Below are 19,428 nucleotides of genomic sequence, written 5' to 3' on the forward strand. Positions count from 1 at the left end.
CTAGAAACAACAGAGTGCTCCTATGAAATTTTGGATAAAAAGTGTAGAAACCAGGAGCTGGTCATAATATTATGCTTGTGTATCTCTACTTGTGTTTAAAAAAAAAAAAAACACTTTCATGTTCAGCAGAATGAGACGCTCAACACAACCCGCTAAGCTGTGAGCATAACAGGAGAACAGCTTGATGAAGTTTGACGTAGAAAAGTCTCATTTTCTCCTGTTCTCCCCTTAGCCAATTGACCATTCATTCAGCACTGCTCTGCTACTGAGCTTAAAATAAGTCTAAAAACTACTCCAGCACCTCCTTCGTTTCAAAAGTCAAACCAAAATAAGAAAAAAAGGGATTTTTTTTATAGAAGAATGTTAAAAAAACGAGAATTCAGCCTTTAGACACTCACTAAACCAGTGACATGATTTATAAACATTTACTTCTGCAAGGGAGCCCATTTGATCAGGCCAGATGTTTTTCATTCCCAATGTTTATCGTCAAGAGGCAGAGATGAAAATGAGACTCAAATCACCCACATTTGAGCCTTTTATGTCTATGCAGGTCCAAATGATCAAATCATTGGGTAAATCTCCATTACGCTCCGCATGCTAAGAGGACAGGCCTTTAGAGAGCAGGGGTAATTAGCACACCTGCCTGATCTCAGAGTTGGAGAGCCCTCTGGCTACTGGACCTCCAGATCCAGCCTTTCTTTCTTCCCTACAGTGAACAGTCAGACCAGGCACTGTGTGAACAGCCACTAATTAGTCGCGACTCTGATTAAGCATGCTTAGGGCTTTAGATCACAAGATATGACAAACAGAAAAAGCTGGGCATAGAGAAGTGATTATGGCAAGACTCTTAACGATACATAACTAATGCCTGGTACACACAAGACTTCCAGAGTAATCAGGCTGCGGTACACTTTACACACTTTTCCTGGATTGGCTATTGGGCAACTTGGAACGTTTTAGTAGTTGTGGCCTGCACACAACACAACTGATCAGTGACATAGGGTCACGAATGACCAGGAGGAACCCTTGACGAGACTATGTTCTACAAAAATAAGTGAACAGATTATCAGTGAAATGAATAACTCCCCTTTGGCTTTCTCTTGCACCCTAACTGGCTACAGCAGTTGCTGTAACAATAATTCCATTATTTTATAATGTACAGACCTCGATAGTGCCAATTATAATTGGGGACTCCAGATTCTTCCCACAGTTTAATAAAACATGGAGATCAGGTAAATTGGACGCTCAAAACTGCCCAGAAAATTGAATATCCTACAAATTGCCCTGGTGTGTGCCCAGATATGGATTACAACTCTGTGCTGGGCCAACTCCTCAGTGCCCGATGCAGTCCTCCAGGTGGACTGTCGTTCCGGTTGAGAGTATGCTGTGCATGATTGGCTGCCGCTTCTCACCGGTGTGTGGTGAGTGTGTGTACACTGTAATTGTAAGCATCCCCCTTTCTACCTTAAATGGTAGAACGGTGCTCTTAAGTGTAACTGTAAATAAAGCAGTGCAGATCCTCTATTAAACTACTGCTGTACGTGTGTCGTTTTCTTATAACGTTTTCTCATAACGTTTTCTTAAAATGACAATCAAATAATAATAATATTGGCAGGCCTAACCGAGTTTATAGTAGTTGACGGGTTCATTAATGACCTGATAGCTAACTTTTTGAAGGTTTGGAAAGGGACTGACTACCTTTTAGATCATGACTTCAAGCAGGTAAGTCAGCAAACTCGGATTTGCCTCCGACCAGAGGCTTCTGTCTACGATTAAAATCTTACAATATGAAAGTGGCATTAATCTACCTGTGGAAAATGATTCAAATATAAAGCATTCTGAATAAGACATTCAGGAAAATGCCCTAAAAGTAACGTATATAACGAGCAGACAACAGCCAGAAAAGTGAGCCTGTGTGTTGTAATAAAATTATTTTTCAAGCCATTCTACCAAGAACAAATCCCTATGACAATCTACTGTGTTTACTTCACCCAGGATTCGAACACAGGAGTCGACTTCCAAAAACACAATGTGAGAGTAGCAAGCTCTGGCCACAAACATTGTGTAGCACTTACTAAACAAATTTATGTCTAAAAGTAATGTTTTCCAGGTTCAGGGCAGCAACCAAACGTGCCAGGCTCGTTCATGACCCCGGAATACACTAGCCAAAATCCATTACTTAGAATCAATGTTCCATGCATGCTAACTACGATAAACCAAAATATGAAGGGGGAAAATAATATGTATCTCCTACCAAATTTCACTGGCGATAGTAAAAGTGTCTTTTAATATATAGTGAAAGTCTGGGCCAAATGTTTTGCAATCTACACGCCATAAACTGCCGTTCTATTTTCTGGCATTATTCCTCTGGCAGTCAGAGAGTCAATGCTTTGACAGTAAACACACAAGCGTATGACACAGCAAATCAGGGGGTGAAATCGAATGCAGAGACCATCACACAAGGCCATAACAAACCAGAGCAAAAGTACAGATGCCTGGTCTGTCTGAACCACAGTGGGCTCGCTCCAGTGCGTGGGCCCACCTCAACACACTAGAAGTGCTTCTTGTTAACCATCCGACTGATGGACGATTACCGAGCATCATAAAAACATGACAGACTGTGAGTCAGAGGCTTTTCCGAGAGCCATTTTCTCGCTCTCTTTCACCAGCCCATGACACAGACTCCCACAGAAAGTGGCCAGGATCCCTAGACCCCTTTTCAGGGTCTGGGACTAATGCAGGGGCCATCTGTGGGCAAGTGTTGCTCATGACACAGCATCACTAATGACTCTCACCACCACTTGGGAAAGTTCAGAGGCTCGTCTGACCAGCGGCAGGTCTGGGTCGCGTGTGGTTTCATTAAGGAAATCAGCGAGTCATGGAGGTAAATTGAAATGTTGCAGGCTTTCTGTGGTCAGAAACGTCAAACTGGATGAGCCCGACTATGTAAGAAGTTCAGGGCTGTTTGTGTTTTAGTAATGAAAGCTATGGGACATTTGGTCTTGTAGTCTGGGGCTCCAGTGAGGCTGTTGTAAGTATTGAAATTATAAAATAGCAGTTTTAAAGACTAGGTCTGTCACATAGATAATTACATTCTCAAACTATTGTACAATATATGGATACAGCGATCCTTTTTCTCTCCTTTATACTGCCTATTTATTTTTTTCAAGTTTACTTTAATTAACTAGAAAATTTAAACCTTTTTTTTTAAATGTCTAGACATCCTTTGCACTGCTAATATATGTAAATCCATTATGATCCTATTAGATCACTGCCATAAATTGGTCTCAAATATCATTCATCACAGTTATGTCTGAGAAAACATACAGCACAAAATGCTGGTTATTGTAACAGACCTAATAAATACTTATATAAAAAAAATAAAATAAATAAAAAATGACATAACTTACCGATTCACACTCTCGCAGCTTCCTCTGAGCACTATCAAAGTCAAAGTTCACGTACAGACACTCCACAAACTCTGTGATGGGGTCTTTGTAGGTGTAGGACTCCTTAAAAAAGAGACAGGAACACAGGTCATTTAAATTTCTCTAATAACAACAAGAAGGAAATAATAAATCAAAATCAAGTTTCATTATGAGTATGTAATAATGAAAGAACGCATCTCAACACGTTCATTCAAACTCACTAATCCTGTGTGGCATTTTCTCTCTTCCAAATCTATAAACATTTATGGAGATGAAAGCCTCAGAGAAGCCTTCAGCAGATGAGCCACGCTGGGATACATGATACAGGTTTTGGGTCTTTCCTAGGATATAAATACCAAGGATGCTTGAGAAACCATGAGTGGAGAGAGCAGTGTGAGAAGGCGGCTGAACGCAACAGGGCCACATGTTTAAGTGATTACGCAGGGGCTGTGGAGACGGCTCTTATTTAGATTTCAGTGTCATTGATCTCAGAAGAAGCTACTGTTGTTGGATGATGAGACACTGAAACACTACAATCAGAGCATCCAGCTTCATTCATCAAACCTAATGGGTTCAAGGCTCAATGGAGTAAAGACCCGGAAAGACTCTCAGCTCCCAGAGATGTGCAGAAGAAAGTGAATTTCTATTTTCAGCCAGCTTATGCTCTCTCTCTCTCTCTCTCTCTCTCTCTCTCTCTCTCGCTCACACACACAGTCAGGCAGCCATTCCCTACTGAAGAGTACTTAAGTGATGGTGGGTTTCAGATCAAAGAGGAATGCATTACTACATAGGAAAAAAATGAAGAGCATCAGCAACCAGTGTCTTGTTAATCTGTTATGGACCTGCTTAAATCATTTATTGTAAAAGGGGGTCAAACAGTGCTCTTCCTAGCACCCTGCAGTACTGATGAGGGGAAGCACTTGTATAATAAGTTATATAGCGACACTGAAATATCGATATACGCACTCATTTTAGAAAATTATGACTCTACTCTTAGTGTCCATTTTATCAGCTCCACTGACCATACAAGAGTCCATCTGTTTCTCTGCATACTTTATTATCATATTTCACCTGTTCTTCAATGGTCAGGAGGAAGTGTGTAAGTGTGTGTTGTGCTGGTACAAGCTGTAGCAGTGCTGCTGGAGCCCTTTAATACCTCAACATCACTGTTAGACTAAGAAAAGGCCACTAATGTGCCCACTAAATATTCAGCCAGCAGCATCCTGTGAGCAGTGTAATATGACTGCTGATTAGAGGATGACCAACATAAACAGTGCTGCAACAGATGAGTTTTTATTTCAGATTTTTAAAGATTTTTTTTTTTTATCTATGTAAGAGTCTATTAGCATGCATATTGGGTGGACATATTGAGTGTTTAAAAACTCCAGCAGCACTGCTGTCTCTGATTCACTTATACCAACACAGCCTACAATACCACACTATCACCATGTCTATCAATCAGCATCACTGCAGGATAATGACCCACCACCCAAATGATACCCGCTCTGTGGACATTTTTTGTGGTGTTCACCACTGAACGAATAAAAGCATTTGGTGAAACACATGACTATAGTCTGAATTTATATTAGGGCTGCAACTAATGAGTATTTTGGTAGTCGGCTAATGTGACGATTATTTTTTCAATTAGTCGATTAGTCAACGATTATTTCTGCCATGTCCTCCATCATTAAAAACGATAGTAACACCTGAACAAGAGATTTTAAAGTATTTTTATTTTTATGTACTCTGTTGTGTTTGGGCACTTTTGGGGACACAAACTGAGCTAAGTGTAAACTAGGTTGAGTGAGTCATTTACCCTTTTATCTCCCATTGCGCTTCTTTCCACAGCACTTTGTGTAATGCAGTACTATTACAAATGAACGATTAGTCGACAGTGAAATTGGAAAAAAATCAACATTGTTGATTATATCGATTAATCGTTGCAGCCCTATTTTTAGTGCGACAAATTAACGACTAGTCGACAATGAACATTTCGAGTTGATACATTTTTATAATCAATATTGTCGATTTTATCGACTAATCGTTGCATCCCTAATTTATATAACTACAACGCATTTCTATATGGTAAGTGGAGCTGATCTTAAGAAAAATGAAAAAAGAATAGAAATTAGGGGGTGGTCTTAATATTCTAATATGAGAGTGTGTAAATCAAATGTCTTGTACCATGAATCCTACAAGTTTGTACTCTCTGCTCAATTACACTTTCTGCGTCTTTACAACTAACAATTTCTATATATCTTATACAGGAGATCTAGCTGGCTTAAACCTAAGACTAAGCATTAGCATGAACACAGTACCTGCTGGATGACTTTGACCAGGTCTTTCAGGACCTGCCGGCGCTTGCGCACATCCTTGTTAGTGATGACCGCTGTGGTGAGGTAGCGCAGAATATGAGGGCACATGGTCTGAATGGCATTGAGATATCTGGAAAACACAGGAGAGTAAAACATTTTAGAGACAGCTGTCCTTTATGGTTAATAGGGGGCCAAGACAGAACACACAGGCATGGAAACGGTGAAAGCATCTCTGTTCACTGTTGAAGGAGCGAGAGAAGGAAAACCCCTGTCTAGATACGGATCACTGGCCACAGGCCTGGCCAGTAGCTGAAATACTACCCATGAGGGGCTTGTTTTTCAGCCACAGGTCAACTAGCTGTAGGCTGAGCGCGAGACTGGGCGTTGAGTAGTGCTGCCATTACAATCCAAGACAAAGTTCTTTCTCTGCAGGCTGGGGACAGACCTTAGCTCCCTCTCATAAGAGAGGCGGGGGGGGGGGGGGGGGAGAAAACCACGCATACAACAGATGCCTTGTCATAAGCCTGAGAGCTCCATTTGAGGTGCACTTAACATATCGAGTCAATTCAAAGGACAGCCTCGGTGCCTGCAGTATCTGAACGAACATCTTTGACCCTCTCGGCCCCCTCCTCCTCCTCCTCCAACAAGGATCAAATTAAATTTCAAAGAGAAAGTTGAGTTGCTTGGCCTAGGCCAGCCCCTAAAGCCCTCTCATGGGTCAGGATGGAGAAACACATGTTCCGAAGGAGGGGACGGCTAGCGGATGGTTTAATTAGTTGAAACAATTAAAGGGACAAGGGGCCCTGTGGCACTTCAGATGTCGGGGCTAAAAACAGCAGCAGGCTTCGGCGGTGTGTGATCCCGGCCAGCTTAGCGCGAGCTCTCTCTCCCTCTCTCTCCTTCCTTTGTAGTCGTCTGAGTCCGTGGCAAACCACAACACTTCATGCTGCGCTCCTGATTAACTTACACCTACTCCCTCTCCAGAGGGGGCTCCGATGGCCAGTCTGCTCGCATGAGTCATGATGCCATATCTGGCAACCCCTCACCACCCTCTGCCCCCCAAAAAAAAAACCAGTGAAAAAAGAGACAGGATTATTTAACAAGCCCAATGGCCGCAATGGCTGATTATGTTGTTCAGAAACAGCTTAACAGGCTACAAAATAAATTTTGTGTGTTAGAGGTGGACAGTAAAAATCACAATATTTAAAGATATTACAAAAAAAAAAACATTAGCACTGTGATTCATAATTGTACTGTTTATTAAATTCTAGCTGCATATCTTCAAATTATTATTATTTTTTTTAAACAATCTTTCTAAAGAAATGTACAGTTCAGTTGGGTCAGTGTTCATCAGTGGTCTCATAATATTGAGGACATCCTTAGTATGCTTAAGAAAATATTGTCGATAAAATAAAAAAAAGTAACAACACAAAATATCTTACTGCCCAGCTCTTTTAAATGTATAACTCCTGAAGGAGAGAGAGAGAGAGAGAGAGAGAGAGAGAGAGAGAGAGAAAGAGAGAGAAACAGAGAGAGAGAAAAGCATGGCCAGAGAACAAGCGTCTAAGCAGTTCCAATTTCATGATGCATGTGGGGGGCTGGAATTAGAGGTAAATCAAGTGAAACACCAAATCCACTCTGCGACGGTCAGGATAGTATTACTTCAGGATTAGCTTTCCTGTTTGCACCTACATCATAGGTCATCTTATGACAAGATTCGCGCTCTAACTGCCCTTGGACGGAATGTATAATGTGATAGCCAGAGTTCTGGATCGTTTTTCCGCTCTATGAAAACTTTCAGTTTTTGTTTTCGTTTGTCTCCCCACTACACAGCGTGACTATCATCAATATCGTCTTCAGCTCGAGGACAGATCTTTGGAACACTTGCCAGCTAAACTGAACCAGAACATTTTCAGGCTGACCTCAGCTTAAATGTCAGTACAGCTTAATAACAACAACCAAATGATTGGTTTAAAAAAAAAAAAAAAAAAAAAAAAAAAATAGAAAAAACAAGGATTTATCATTTAGGGTCAAAGCAATTTTTCATCATAAATAACGATGCTCTTCTCAAAATTAAACCATCAATCAATACAAACATAACTCTATTGTGGTAACTGATGATATGCAATGTATCCAAATGCAATAAATTGCGCATTAGGACTAACTCGTGGGATCTAGTGCGTGAACTTTCGCGGAGGCCTGCAGCTCTGAAAATAAACTCGAGGCAGTGAAGGCGAGAGAATTGTGCGCTGTTTAGAAAACAACTATAAAAGAACCTGGCCAACATGGAAAGATCCACGACTTGAGGAGTCTTAACCGCAAATTAGGAGTACCTATTTAAGAAGTTTACTGTAGAATAATGAGTCCGCTGGTATAATGAGCACCTAAGTCCAAAGGGCTGCTCTAAAGCCAGCGGAGGAACTGTCTCAAAGTCTTGAATTAGGGCTGCAGTAAGCGGATAAGGTTTAGTGAAGCCTACGCTGTGGGCTCAGCCAGCGGGTCAAACATCCAGCCCAGGCTCACAGCCACAGGTCACTGGCCCTGGCCCCAGCCCAAAGGAAGCAAGCGGTCACCGACGGGAGAAAAGGGCCAAGCCTCACTGAGATTTCCAGCCTGCTCCAGCAAAACAAGCAATCTCAGGCTACCCTCACAGGCACTATGGTGGGGAACTTACAACTAATTATTGGTCTGGCCTGCCGTAATCATCTCTGCTGGTAAGGATCTGAGGGGGAAAGTATCTTAAGTGGAGATAAGCCTAATTTTGTGGTGGAATACACTTTAGGTTAAGCACAGATTGGTTTGGTTAGGGAAACAAAACTACACAGGGGACTAAAAAAAAATAGATTACACACACAAAAATATATATTAGGCGAGTCCCCTGATCAAGAAATGGAGCCATGTACAAACAAAGTCCTCCTGGAGTAGAGCTTAGTTCACATAAATGGCTAAAGACCAAAACTGTTAACATGGATTTGAGTGATTCGAAGCAGTTTTGTTCGAGACATGAGTCTGTAGAAGAAATCCACGTATCATATAAAGTTAAGCATAGGTGGCGCGCTATATATATATAAAAAATCTACTTATCATCAACCACTTATCCAAATGAGTTGAAACTTTGCATGCTGCAATGGTGGCACATTCTATAAGTAATTTATTAAGTTTAAATCTATATTGGCCAATTAGTTTGTAAGTAGCATTAGTAGCATAGTTTAATTGCCTGTAAAAGTTGACTAATTATTATATAAAAACATGGAGATTTTTTTGAAGTACATAAATCAATCAGAGCATGCTGCATTCTATTTAAAACTGGAACTATAACTTTAATGCAGATGGTAAAAATGTGACCCAAATTAAATCCTTTTTTCTCAAGATCTTAAAACTAAAGTTTAGAGAATTTTTTAGCTAAATTTTATAAGCATAACAATAGATTAAAAATAAAAAATAGTTTCAAAATTGCTTGATTCTCTTTTGCTCCAACATGACAAGGGTATTAAGATTCACCATGTTTCTACAGGTAATTCGTGGCATAACTGAATCTGGAAAGAAAGAAAGAATCTGGTCCAAAACTACCTTAAACGGCAGAGCGACAGAATAATACAAACTTTAAATGCAATGGGAACCTTATAGAAAGGCCATGTTGCAGGGTCTTCGGGCAACAGTTATAATTCTTATTTGTTTTAAATAGTAATGAAAAAGTATTATGTGATGAGAAATATTGTAGTTGTCCATTCAGCTCAAAAAGTTGGTCTCTAAAGCCTGTATCTTATTTTCAGTGGACAAAAGGAAAACCCTGGTGGCTTGTTTTCACTTTGGGCCCCATCAATGTGTTGGTTTCCTCATCTGTGTGTGTGTTTGTATGGGTGCACGGGGGAGTCTAAAGCAGTGGTCTGAAACACTGGACTGGTGAACGCAACATCAGCAGTTTCATTTGTGGACTGTGGTGGGGTTGTATTAGAAGCAAACAGAAGCCAAATAAAATTCCAGAGAGAAACATGCAGCTGCTGAAGGTGCTTACTGTGGCTGGTACAGGAAAAGCTCAATAATGTTGTCCCGGCCTTTGGGGTGGTTGAAGAAGACGAAGAGAGACCAGTGGATCAGCCATGTCCTCTGCTGAAGAGACTGAAGTGGAGAGCTCACGGTCTGATGGGAAACCAGACAGAAAGAGAGAGAGAGAGAAAAAAAGTTACTTAATAGGATCAGAGTTCTTCGTATATTTGGTCAATGGGTTTGTTCAATTGGCATCTTGAACTACTGACTCTCTGAGGTGAATGGCTCAGCTTCAGCTGGCCATATAATCTCAAACTAATCAGAGTCCAACAGAGAAGTTTAAAAGGTCAAAAAACAAGAAAAAGAGGCTACTTTTCTGCAAGCCAAACCCCCTCACCACTTTTCCTTATCTATTTTCCATTAAAAATCAAAGTCACTTAGCATAACTGCATAATTAAGGTTTTGCAAGAGCTGTAAACAGAAAAGAGGGGTTGGGCAGGTAAAAAAAAAAGAAAGAAGAAAAGTAGGAACAAAAGATAGAAGAAGAGAGAGAGAGAGAGATTGAGAGAAAGAGAGAGAGAGAGAGAGATTGAGAGAGGGAGAGAGAAACAGCAGCACAAGCAGCAGTAGTGGTGGTGCTTTGCTGAAACAAGAGGCGGTCAATATCACAGCCTATGTAAGGGAATCCAAGTGCAGTATTGAATTCTGAGTGGTGGGGCATTACATTGTTATCGATAGTCTCCCTCAGGCGGGTGAGGTCCTCCATGGCAGCCTCCCAGTTCTGCATCAGGATCTCGGAGGCCAGCTTGCCCCACAGGGAGTTCAGCGCGTTTCTATCGGTCGCAGGAACCTGCACAAACAGCACAACATACACTCAGAAAGGAAGCACACAACATACTCTCATTTGTTAAACATGAGCAAGGGCTGCTTTTTACAAGGCTCCACTGCTAGATGGTGTAGAGATTAGGGTGGGGCTGCACAATATTGGAAAAAAATCCCTCTGAAAAAACTGTGAATTGTAAATTGCAGCGTGATGTGTACGGTTAGAGAGATATTACATGCCTTGCAATGAGACTAATGAAAATGCACACACTGCATTACATTATGCAGCCTTAAAATCACCCATAGTGTAGAGACCAAAGTGCAACAACCCTAAAGCAACTCTGGTCAACTCCTTGACTCCAGGAAGAAACACTGAAGCCTGTTAGTCCTCCCAGGATTTGATGTACCAACCTTCCACTGAAACGCACAGTTTATGTAATGGTTTATTTTTGTTTGTGAACACACTCAGATGCCACATACTTCACATAATTAGAATGCCACCCAAACCTCAACAGCAAAAAAAAAGGAATTCCTGACTCCTGCCCTGCCTTAGTGAAAAAGTTTAAAACTTGAAAACAAAGGCCTGCTCCTTGGCTGGAGTGGGACCAGTGCTGGATATAGTAACCGTTTGATTTATTCACAGCGGATAAACAGATTAAACCAAGTCATCTTTAGGGAAAGAGGCTTGACAGGGAGAGAAAAATGGATCATGAAAGACTGTTTAGCTTTTTATAAAACCTCATTTGCTGCACTTTGTGATAAAGCAACCACCGTGTCACACAAGCCCTGTTCCACAAACCATTCAGATTACCGGGGTAACTGAAAGCACATTTGGGCGTATGTTCTTACCAGCTAAAAAAAAAAGTTGGATTTTTGTTGTTTACTTTTTGTTGCAACTTTAAAACAATGCTAGAGTACACAGGTCTCAGAATGAACAACACGTCAATTCTGATTCATCAGGATTTCTAAGATTCTACTGACCAAATCCAACTGGCCTAAAGCAGACTAGTTTCAGTCAAATCTTTGTTTGTCAGTTTTGAATGTGTTTCAGCTGCTGCTGCACAACATTTAGTCTTTGGGCTTACGCATCCAAGACTCACATTTTACAAATCGCAAACTAAAAACATTCTCAAGCAAAAAAAAAAAAAAAAAAAAAAAAATGCTAATCAAACTGTTGGGTAGGGTTCCCAAGACTTTTCTCTTCTGTACTAAAGAGTACCAATTCACATCAAATCAACTGGTGCCAAATGTCAGTTTTATCGCAACACACAGTCAGGGCAATGAGGAGCTAAAAGTGATCACATGTGATCACATTATTCCAAAAAGTGGGGGTATAAAAAAAAGGGAATTTTCCAATTCCTGTTTCCTGTATTCAACCGCCCAAAAACCAAGTCCCCACAAGAGATACACTGTATTATATCATGGTCTTTTTGCTTGTACATAGAGCTGGACAATATGGCAGAACTGTAGAATAAATATTAGGGGGGCACCAAATATATATCTGAAAATAATCTGTAGAAAAAATGGACAAAAGAAAAGTATTTATTTATTGTTAATAACAACTCATTTATTTCAGGTCATTATTTGTGCGTGCAAGACAATGAAGTACTAAAAGGCTGTAGAGCCGGGTACTGATACAGAATTTCAGGTACCAGTAGTGCTATACATTAAAATGTGAAGCACTAGTATACACCGGATGTGAGTGTAACAGCAAATCAACTAATAAACGAAACCAACTATAATTAGATTCAACCTGAGTTTGGCTCCTTATGTTTACTGGATTGAACACAGATATTACATCTTTTTAGCATAAACTCATTTTTATCAATTTACAAGTATATAACAATATAGCATTAAAGCATTAGGGTTATAGTATTTAACTCTACACCAAACTGAAGGTTGAATCTCAAGCATTTCTGCCCCACACACTTTATGCAAGTCAACTCAAAACAGGCACTCCTACAAGAGGTTAAGTTGAAAAGGTCCCTCAAGGTTAAAAGGTGAAGGACCGGCCCGTCTGTGACATAATGGCATGCATTAAACAAGGGAGCTGTAACTAAGCTCAGGGTCAAACGCTAGCTATGTCAAAGGAAATGTTCAGTTAGTCAGATCAAAAGATCAGGAGGAGGTTCTGGGGGTCACTAAAAGGACACGTCACACTAACCAAACATTTCCCAAAAGCACTGTAGTACAAGGAACACAGCAAGGAACAGAGGATCAGAATGCTCCTGAACCACTAAAAGTTAAGATGTTACAACTACTGTTTTCTCATAGAAGCTGAGGACTGATCTGTTTCCACAGTCTATATTTCCAGCATCAGGGGAGCACAGAAGCCAACATCAAAACAGTATAAATCACACTGTCTATAACGACCCACAAACACATCACACATTCACATATCCAGAGTGCTGAGCTGCACTTTAGTGGGGCTAGAGCTCTCCAAAGAACTGTGGCCCTGCACTGACCTCAGCGCAGTGCCTTGACTGAGGCTTTTTAATGAAGTGAGTGTGCTACCGCTGTGGCGGCGGCGGCTGTCGTCCTGAACACATGTGCAGGAGCTTTGATCAGCTTGGTCACAGGGATAGGGCAGGAGCAGTGGGAAGCTAATCAAAGCGACTGTTCCTACAGAGGTGCAGACAATAAGTTGATGAAGTCGGGGGAGGTGCTGATTTGCTGTGCCCATTCACACTCAACAAACCACAAAAAGAACCCAGGCATGGGTGAGCTTTGGGCAATTACAGGGCCAATCACTAAGCTAGCTGGATGCTCACTGATGCTCAAATCACTAAGCTAGCTTCATATGTTGTCATTGTCAAGGCACATCAGCACACCAAGATTTGATGTGAAATTTTACAATTTAGACTTGAAACTTAAGTAACTTAAGCAAAGTGGGTAACCAATCGAGACTCTGGCGCCTGACCCTGGCACGTGACTCAAGTTTGACTCCGGGACCGGACACAGGGACCAGACACTGGGAAACAAGGCCAGACTCAAATTTAACTTTGGAGGTCCCAACTCCTGGGTCCCATGAGGTCAGCAAATCATTAAATATACTAGAGCATCGTTTAAGCATAGTCATAGCGATGTCACATTGAAGGACATGCAATGTCACTTAAGGCAAGTGCAATGCAGGAAGTAGATACACAGCATTGTCTCTATATCCACATGGTTGGACACGTGCTTGTAAAAACATGTGTCGAAATCTGTGCACCTCAATCCAGCACAGTTTTGCACAGATATTTCCAGTTACAGCTTAAAAAAATGCTTTTATGTACCTTTTAAAAAGCCATTTAACAGGCTTTTAATATCAGTATCTATATCGTCGAAAAAAAGGAACATTTTTACAGCAAAATGTTTCCAATATCGTGCAGCCCTAAAATATACAGATGGTCTTGCATGGTTCATGCTCAGGTCGAGGAGGTGAAAAAAGGCCAGGCGGTTTGCTTTTGCTGTTTTAGCTGCACAGCTGCACCAAGAGATGTGTGGAAAAGAGCGAGAAGCACATAGCCCATGCGTAAAAGCAAAAACATGCATGAATTTCGATTTGACCGTTCACCGTCATGTCGCATGTCCGTGGAGCAGATACGTATTCAATTTAGGACCACATATGAAAGTGACTCAAACTGATCTGGAAAAAAATAAATAAATCAGATTTGGCCGATTCACACAGCCATGAAAAAATATATATTTAAGTCCCTTCAGCTTGGTAATGTGAACATAGCCTAAATGAACGTGGGATTAATATACAAATAATTCACCAAAATTTTTGCTACAAAAATAGCCATAAAGTGTCACTGTTTAAACTCCAGTCAACTTTGTCATCAATGGCTTAAGTTAAATAACTTTTAAATTTCAAATAAAGACGACTATTGGTCACTGCAATAAATCACCCATACATTTAAAACAAAGCAGAAACTTCTAAATAATCACAGAAAGTTGCCCAAGCTAACGAAACAAGACATCTAGTTAACAAGACTCATCCCTGTAAACGGTCAACTTCAAAAGAACAAAATCTTCTGTTTTTAATGATGCAAAAACGAGACAAAACTTAAGATAATCAGCTGCAGGCATGCTGTACTGCCAAGAGGCTAAAGCACAGTCCTGCAACCACTGGCTTTGGTGAGGGGAGTGAGGCACAGGAAGCCGTGATAACTACACACTGCAGGGAGACGGTGACTCAAGCAGGATGTCAGAGCAGGTGTCTTCTGCAGGTCCACAAAGACCTAAACGGCCTCCAGACACTAAGCCACCCCACTTAACATCTTAACACAGAACAGCCAAACTAGCACCGTCAACTCAGGAAGAGTGCACCAATAAACAGAGGAGCCATGCCATGGCACTAACCTCAGAAAATAAATACTTATTATTAGTAACAATAACAAAAAGAGACAGAAAAATGTATCAATGTTTGAACAGACTTATAAGGAGAGAAGAAACAGAGCTGTTTCATGTGCCATGTCACCAAGCAAGACATGGACATCTAGACAGTAGAGATAAGCATAAATACATCTCTGAAAAAAAAAAGAGACCACTTAATCATTGTTTTTCTTTGAATTTACCAAATTGAAAACCTCTGGAATATAATCAAGAGGAACAACTGCTTGATTTTCTGCACAATTTGCATAAAGTTATCAAAAAGCAGTGTGTAGGACTGGTGGAGGAGAACATGCCAAAATACATAAAAACTGTGAATAAAAACCAGGGTTATTCCACCAAATATTGATTTCTGAACTCTTAAAACTTTATGAATATGAAATTGTTTTCTTTGCATTAATTGAGGTCTGAAAGTTCTGCATCTTTTTTGTTATTTTAGCCATTTCCCATTTTCAGCAAATAAATGCTCTAACTAATTTGGGAGAAATGTCCGTAGTTTATAGAATAAAACAATGTTCATTTTACTCAAACATATACGTATAAATAGCAAAATCAGAGAAACTGATTTAGAAACTGAAGTGGTTTTAAATTATTTTCCAGAGCTGTATATCAGGGTACATTGATTTCCACAACCACGTCAAGGCTGCGGTCATGGCTGCTGCTTGTGTTCTTTTTTCCTAACACATTTTCCCCTTGCAGTCAAATAATGTCCAGCAAGTATAAGTGCAGACAATATCCAAAATAAGTTCAGAAAACACACACAAGATCTAAAACATGTCAACCTTCAATACTATCATACAGGTGTGATTTACAGTGCCTTGCAAAAGTATTCAGCCCCCTTGAACTTGAACTGAGTTTTTAATTAAAAAAAAAAAAAGTTAAAAATGTTCAATACATTTCGTTCCACTTCATGATTGTGTCCCACTTGTTGTTAATTCTTCACAAGAAGCCTGAAATCTGGCAAAAGGTTGGAAAGTTCAAAGGGGCCGAATACTTTTGCAAGGCACTGTATATACAAGGAACTTACCATAGGTTCTCACCACAGGTTGATGACAGAATGGATAATATTTCATTATACATGTGCAGGCTGGAACTTAAGTAACTAGACTGGTGTGAATATAGACATGTGCTCCCCTGGGACTGAACCCTGTGAATGAACCCTGGGACCCCTACCTTCAGCAAATTATTAAAACATACACATATGCCCTGCCTAATAAATACTTCATCCTTGACTACTAGCCTGTAAAAATGTTTTAAACATGATTAATATACAAGTGATCCACAATTATTTAAGCTACCAAACTATCTAGCCAAAAACAGTAAAAAGTGGTACTTTTGGTTTTCTGGTTGAATGAGAAAACAGCAAAACATTGTAGCCAAAGAGAAAAAAAAATGTACATAAAACGTCTAGAGTCTAGAGTGTCAAAATTCAACACTTAATAAATAAATCCTGTAAGTGATAATGAAAATGAGAAATGAGGGTACAATGTTTAGGACGGGACACCCCGCTCGATAAGCATAAAGGGATTGTGCTGCCAATATAAAAGGTCAAACTTTCATTTCTAAATGTGTTGTTTTTTTTCTTCCCTCTGGAAGTCCCTGCCTGCTACGTTTGGCGAATCTCCATGTCATTATGGCAGCTTTCTGCACACTGCCTGGCTTTCAGCAGCGGCCATGCAAGAATAGTTTCAATACCTGGGTTTTTCCAGCAGTTACCTTAAGTTTCCACTGCTTCCCCAAACAGGCACATTTTCACTGACTGACCAGCAACAATAAATTTACTGTGCTGGAGATCCGACGGGACACTCAATCTTTATTCTCAACATCCAATCCCTGCATTAACAGATGATATGAATAAGTTGCTCTTTTCGCACTGGGCCTGCACTGTAACAAGACCTCGAGTCTGGATTTTGCAAGCCTGGCTTCCTCCGTTAAATGACTGCGTTTCCCACGTTAAATGAGTTCTGCAGCCTAACCTCTCCCATACTAGGGTCCGTCTGAGGAGATGAGAGGTCCCGCGCAAACGAGTGAGGAGGGAGGAATAAACAGGAGTCTGAAGAGGAAAAAAGTAAAAGGCAGGTATTGAGTGCGAAGGAGTTTCTGTGATTAAATGAAATTTTAAAAGGCTTTTCTTGCGTTCTTTTTCTTGTTCTATAATGGTTAACGATGCTATGATGGTTAACAAAGCAGCGGCTCGAAATCAGGCTGTTGAAGGAATAAAAAAAAAAAAAAAAAAAAAAAAGAGCTTTAGAGCAGTTTGGGTTTTGTTTACACTAAGCGGCAGCACTGTAAACAATTCTCTGTACAGGGGGCTCACCTACTCAGCGTGTCTGATGTGTGCAAAATAGAACATTATGGCAACTTTTAAGCTTTCTAGAAATAAAAAGTTTGTCTCATCCTCTTGTCTCAGACTTTTTTCTGTTTCGTGCCCTGAGTAATTAGGAAAGACTTAAGCTCCACTACAAAATTCAGTGGAAGAGAAGAGAAAAAAATAAAAAAATAAAATAAACTTGATAGCAGATGTCTGTACTTTTTCACAGAATACTGGTGTCATGGTGCAAGATACAATTTCATTGCCAGTTTACCATTGGTCTTTATTACAGACACAGTTTTATCTTAGTTATGTTACTTAGGTCCTACATCCATTGGCTATACATTATATATAAAGACAAATATACTAAGCCATGGCCAGCCACATCACCAGACCCATTCCTTTTTTTTAATATTTTTTCTGCTGCTATGGGATGCACTCAACACTCCACACCCTATGCAAAATCTGCATTAGCATTCGATGTGGATGGATTATCGAATGCGTGTGTAGCTCATTACATATTATTCCAAATTTCCTATCATTTACTGTTCCTGGTAACCTTTATCTTCCTTCCGAATAGCATAATAAATCAGACACCTCCTTCTGTTTTATTTTTTTTTATAAAGAGTGAACTTTTCTGGAAAAGTAGAGATTGTTACAGATCTTTGGGCAGCACATAAATTTTAAAACATGATTAAGAATAGCAAGAGTGAGTAAGATCATGTTTCCTTATGGTGTATGCACTTACGTTCCTTCTCTGCCAAATTCTAAAGCAAACCGAATGAGTAAAAATGAGACATTAATGACGTCTGCTGCTTTACGATCTGTTTTATTAATTAGTGAGTCAGCTAAGAGGTTATCGAACATTGTTTTTGACAGCTTTCAATTTTTCTTTAGAGGCTTGTAATGGACCAGACAGTAATGAAAGTCTGCATGTTGATCATAAGTACGCCTATTACTTAAACTTCAGTCACACAACACTTCTGCATACAATTTTGACAGATCTCTAAACTAATGCAAACTGTCTCAAGCTGTACATTACAGTCAAACGCATGACTGTCCTGGCTTCCTTCCCTTCTGCTGCCACAAAGACCACGGACATACAGGCAAACAAATAGACAAACAGCATGACTACTCAACAAACACTTCATAAATCCAATTATTGTGGATGAACGAGGGCAGTAAGGCATATTTAAAAAGCAAACTGGATAAAGTGCAACGTTTTCTATAAGAAGAATAGAATAAAACAGTTTAAGCAGTGCTGTATTGATTTTTTTGGCAACAGTAAATCAGTATCAGTCTACTACCTTCACAAACTTCAACATCTTCACTAGCTGAAAGACACGGTCTGTACAACGCTTGAGCTGAGGTACATTAGCTGAGGTGGCTAGCTAGCTAATGTAGCATTAGTATGTGTTTGTCTACCAAAGAGTGGCTGCCTCTCTTTGTGTGTATATTTCACTCATACTGACAGTTATGAACACACACTGTTACATTTATTGAGGTAAATATACTACCAAAATTGCACTGATGAGGCAAGTAGCTATACTACTTAAACTGAACTGCTCAGGTAGGTGTGCTGAGGTAAATGTTTGATAATAGTAGCACTGTGCTTTGTTTAGTGTTTAATACTTATTTCGAAATTGCCATTAATTGTGCAATTCCATTTTCTTTTAAAAAAAGGAAAAAAAATCTAGCTAAAAATGTGTGTCTAGCTTTTTCACAACTGTTTTATTTTGTTCCATTTTTGCCAAAAATGATAATTTCAGAGTTTCAAAGTTAAGCCATGCTGGCAGTATTCATTACCAAGTGTTTGACTTTGCTCACCACATAAGGACAATTTCCTTCAGACGCTAATGAATCATCCTTGAGTGCGGGTCTGTCCGGCAGTCTGAATAATGAGAGTACATTACATGTGAGAAGGCTGGCTAAATGGCTCTGTGAGAAACACTCAGCACCAGGGTAGTCTGATAACTCAGCCAAGCATGGAGCCTCCAGCACGCTCCCAGCCCAGGGCAGTGGTGACAATGGGTACCTCTCTTCAGCACTACCTCCTCACAGTGTGGCCTCGGGAAAGGAGGGGAAGCTGAAGCAGGTCAGAGTCTGTCTATTCCCAGGCTTTTTTTTTTTCTTTCACACTCACACACACACACACACACACACACACACACTCACGGAGCCCTGCACTTCG

General features: G+C 40.2%; 1 protein-coding gene across 1 annotated transcript in view; it reads right to left on the bottom strand.

Moving 5' to 3' along the window:
• The window catches only part of eif3ea (eukaryotic translation initiation factor 3, subunit E, a), a 44,160-nt gene that overhangs the window by 13,210 nt on the left and 11,522 nt on the right, over nt 1-19,428 (bottom strand). The window contains exons 6-9 of the mRNA XM_022673753.2: nt 10,455-10,580; nt 9,759-9,883; nt 5,747-5,873; nt 3,411-3,512 (exon numbers count right to left, since the gene is read on the bottom strand). Coding sequence (XP_022529474.1) covers nt 3,411-3,512; nt 5,747-5,873; nt 9,759-9,883; nt 10,455-10,580 — 480 coding nt within the window. The remainder of the gene's footprint in view (nt 1-3,410; nt 3,513-5,746; nt 5,874-9,758; nt 9,884-10,454; nt 10,581-19,428) is intronic.

This window comes from Astyanax mexicanus, chromosome 6 (assembly GCF_023375975.1).
Source record: "Astyanax mexicanus isolate ESR-SI-001 chromosome 6, AstMex3_surface, whole genome shotgun sequence".
Lineage (NCBI taxonomy): Eukaryota > Metazoa > Chordata > Actinopteri > Characiformes > Acestrorhamphidae > Astyanax > Astyanax mexicanus.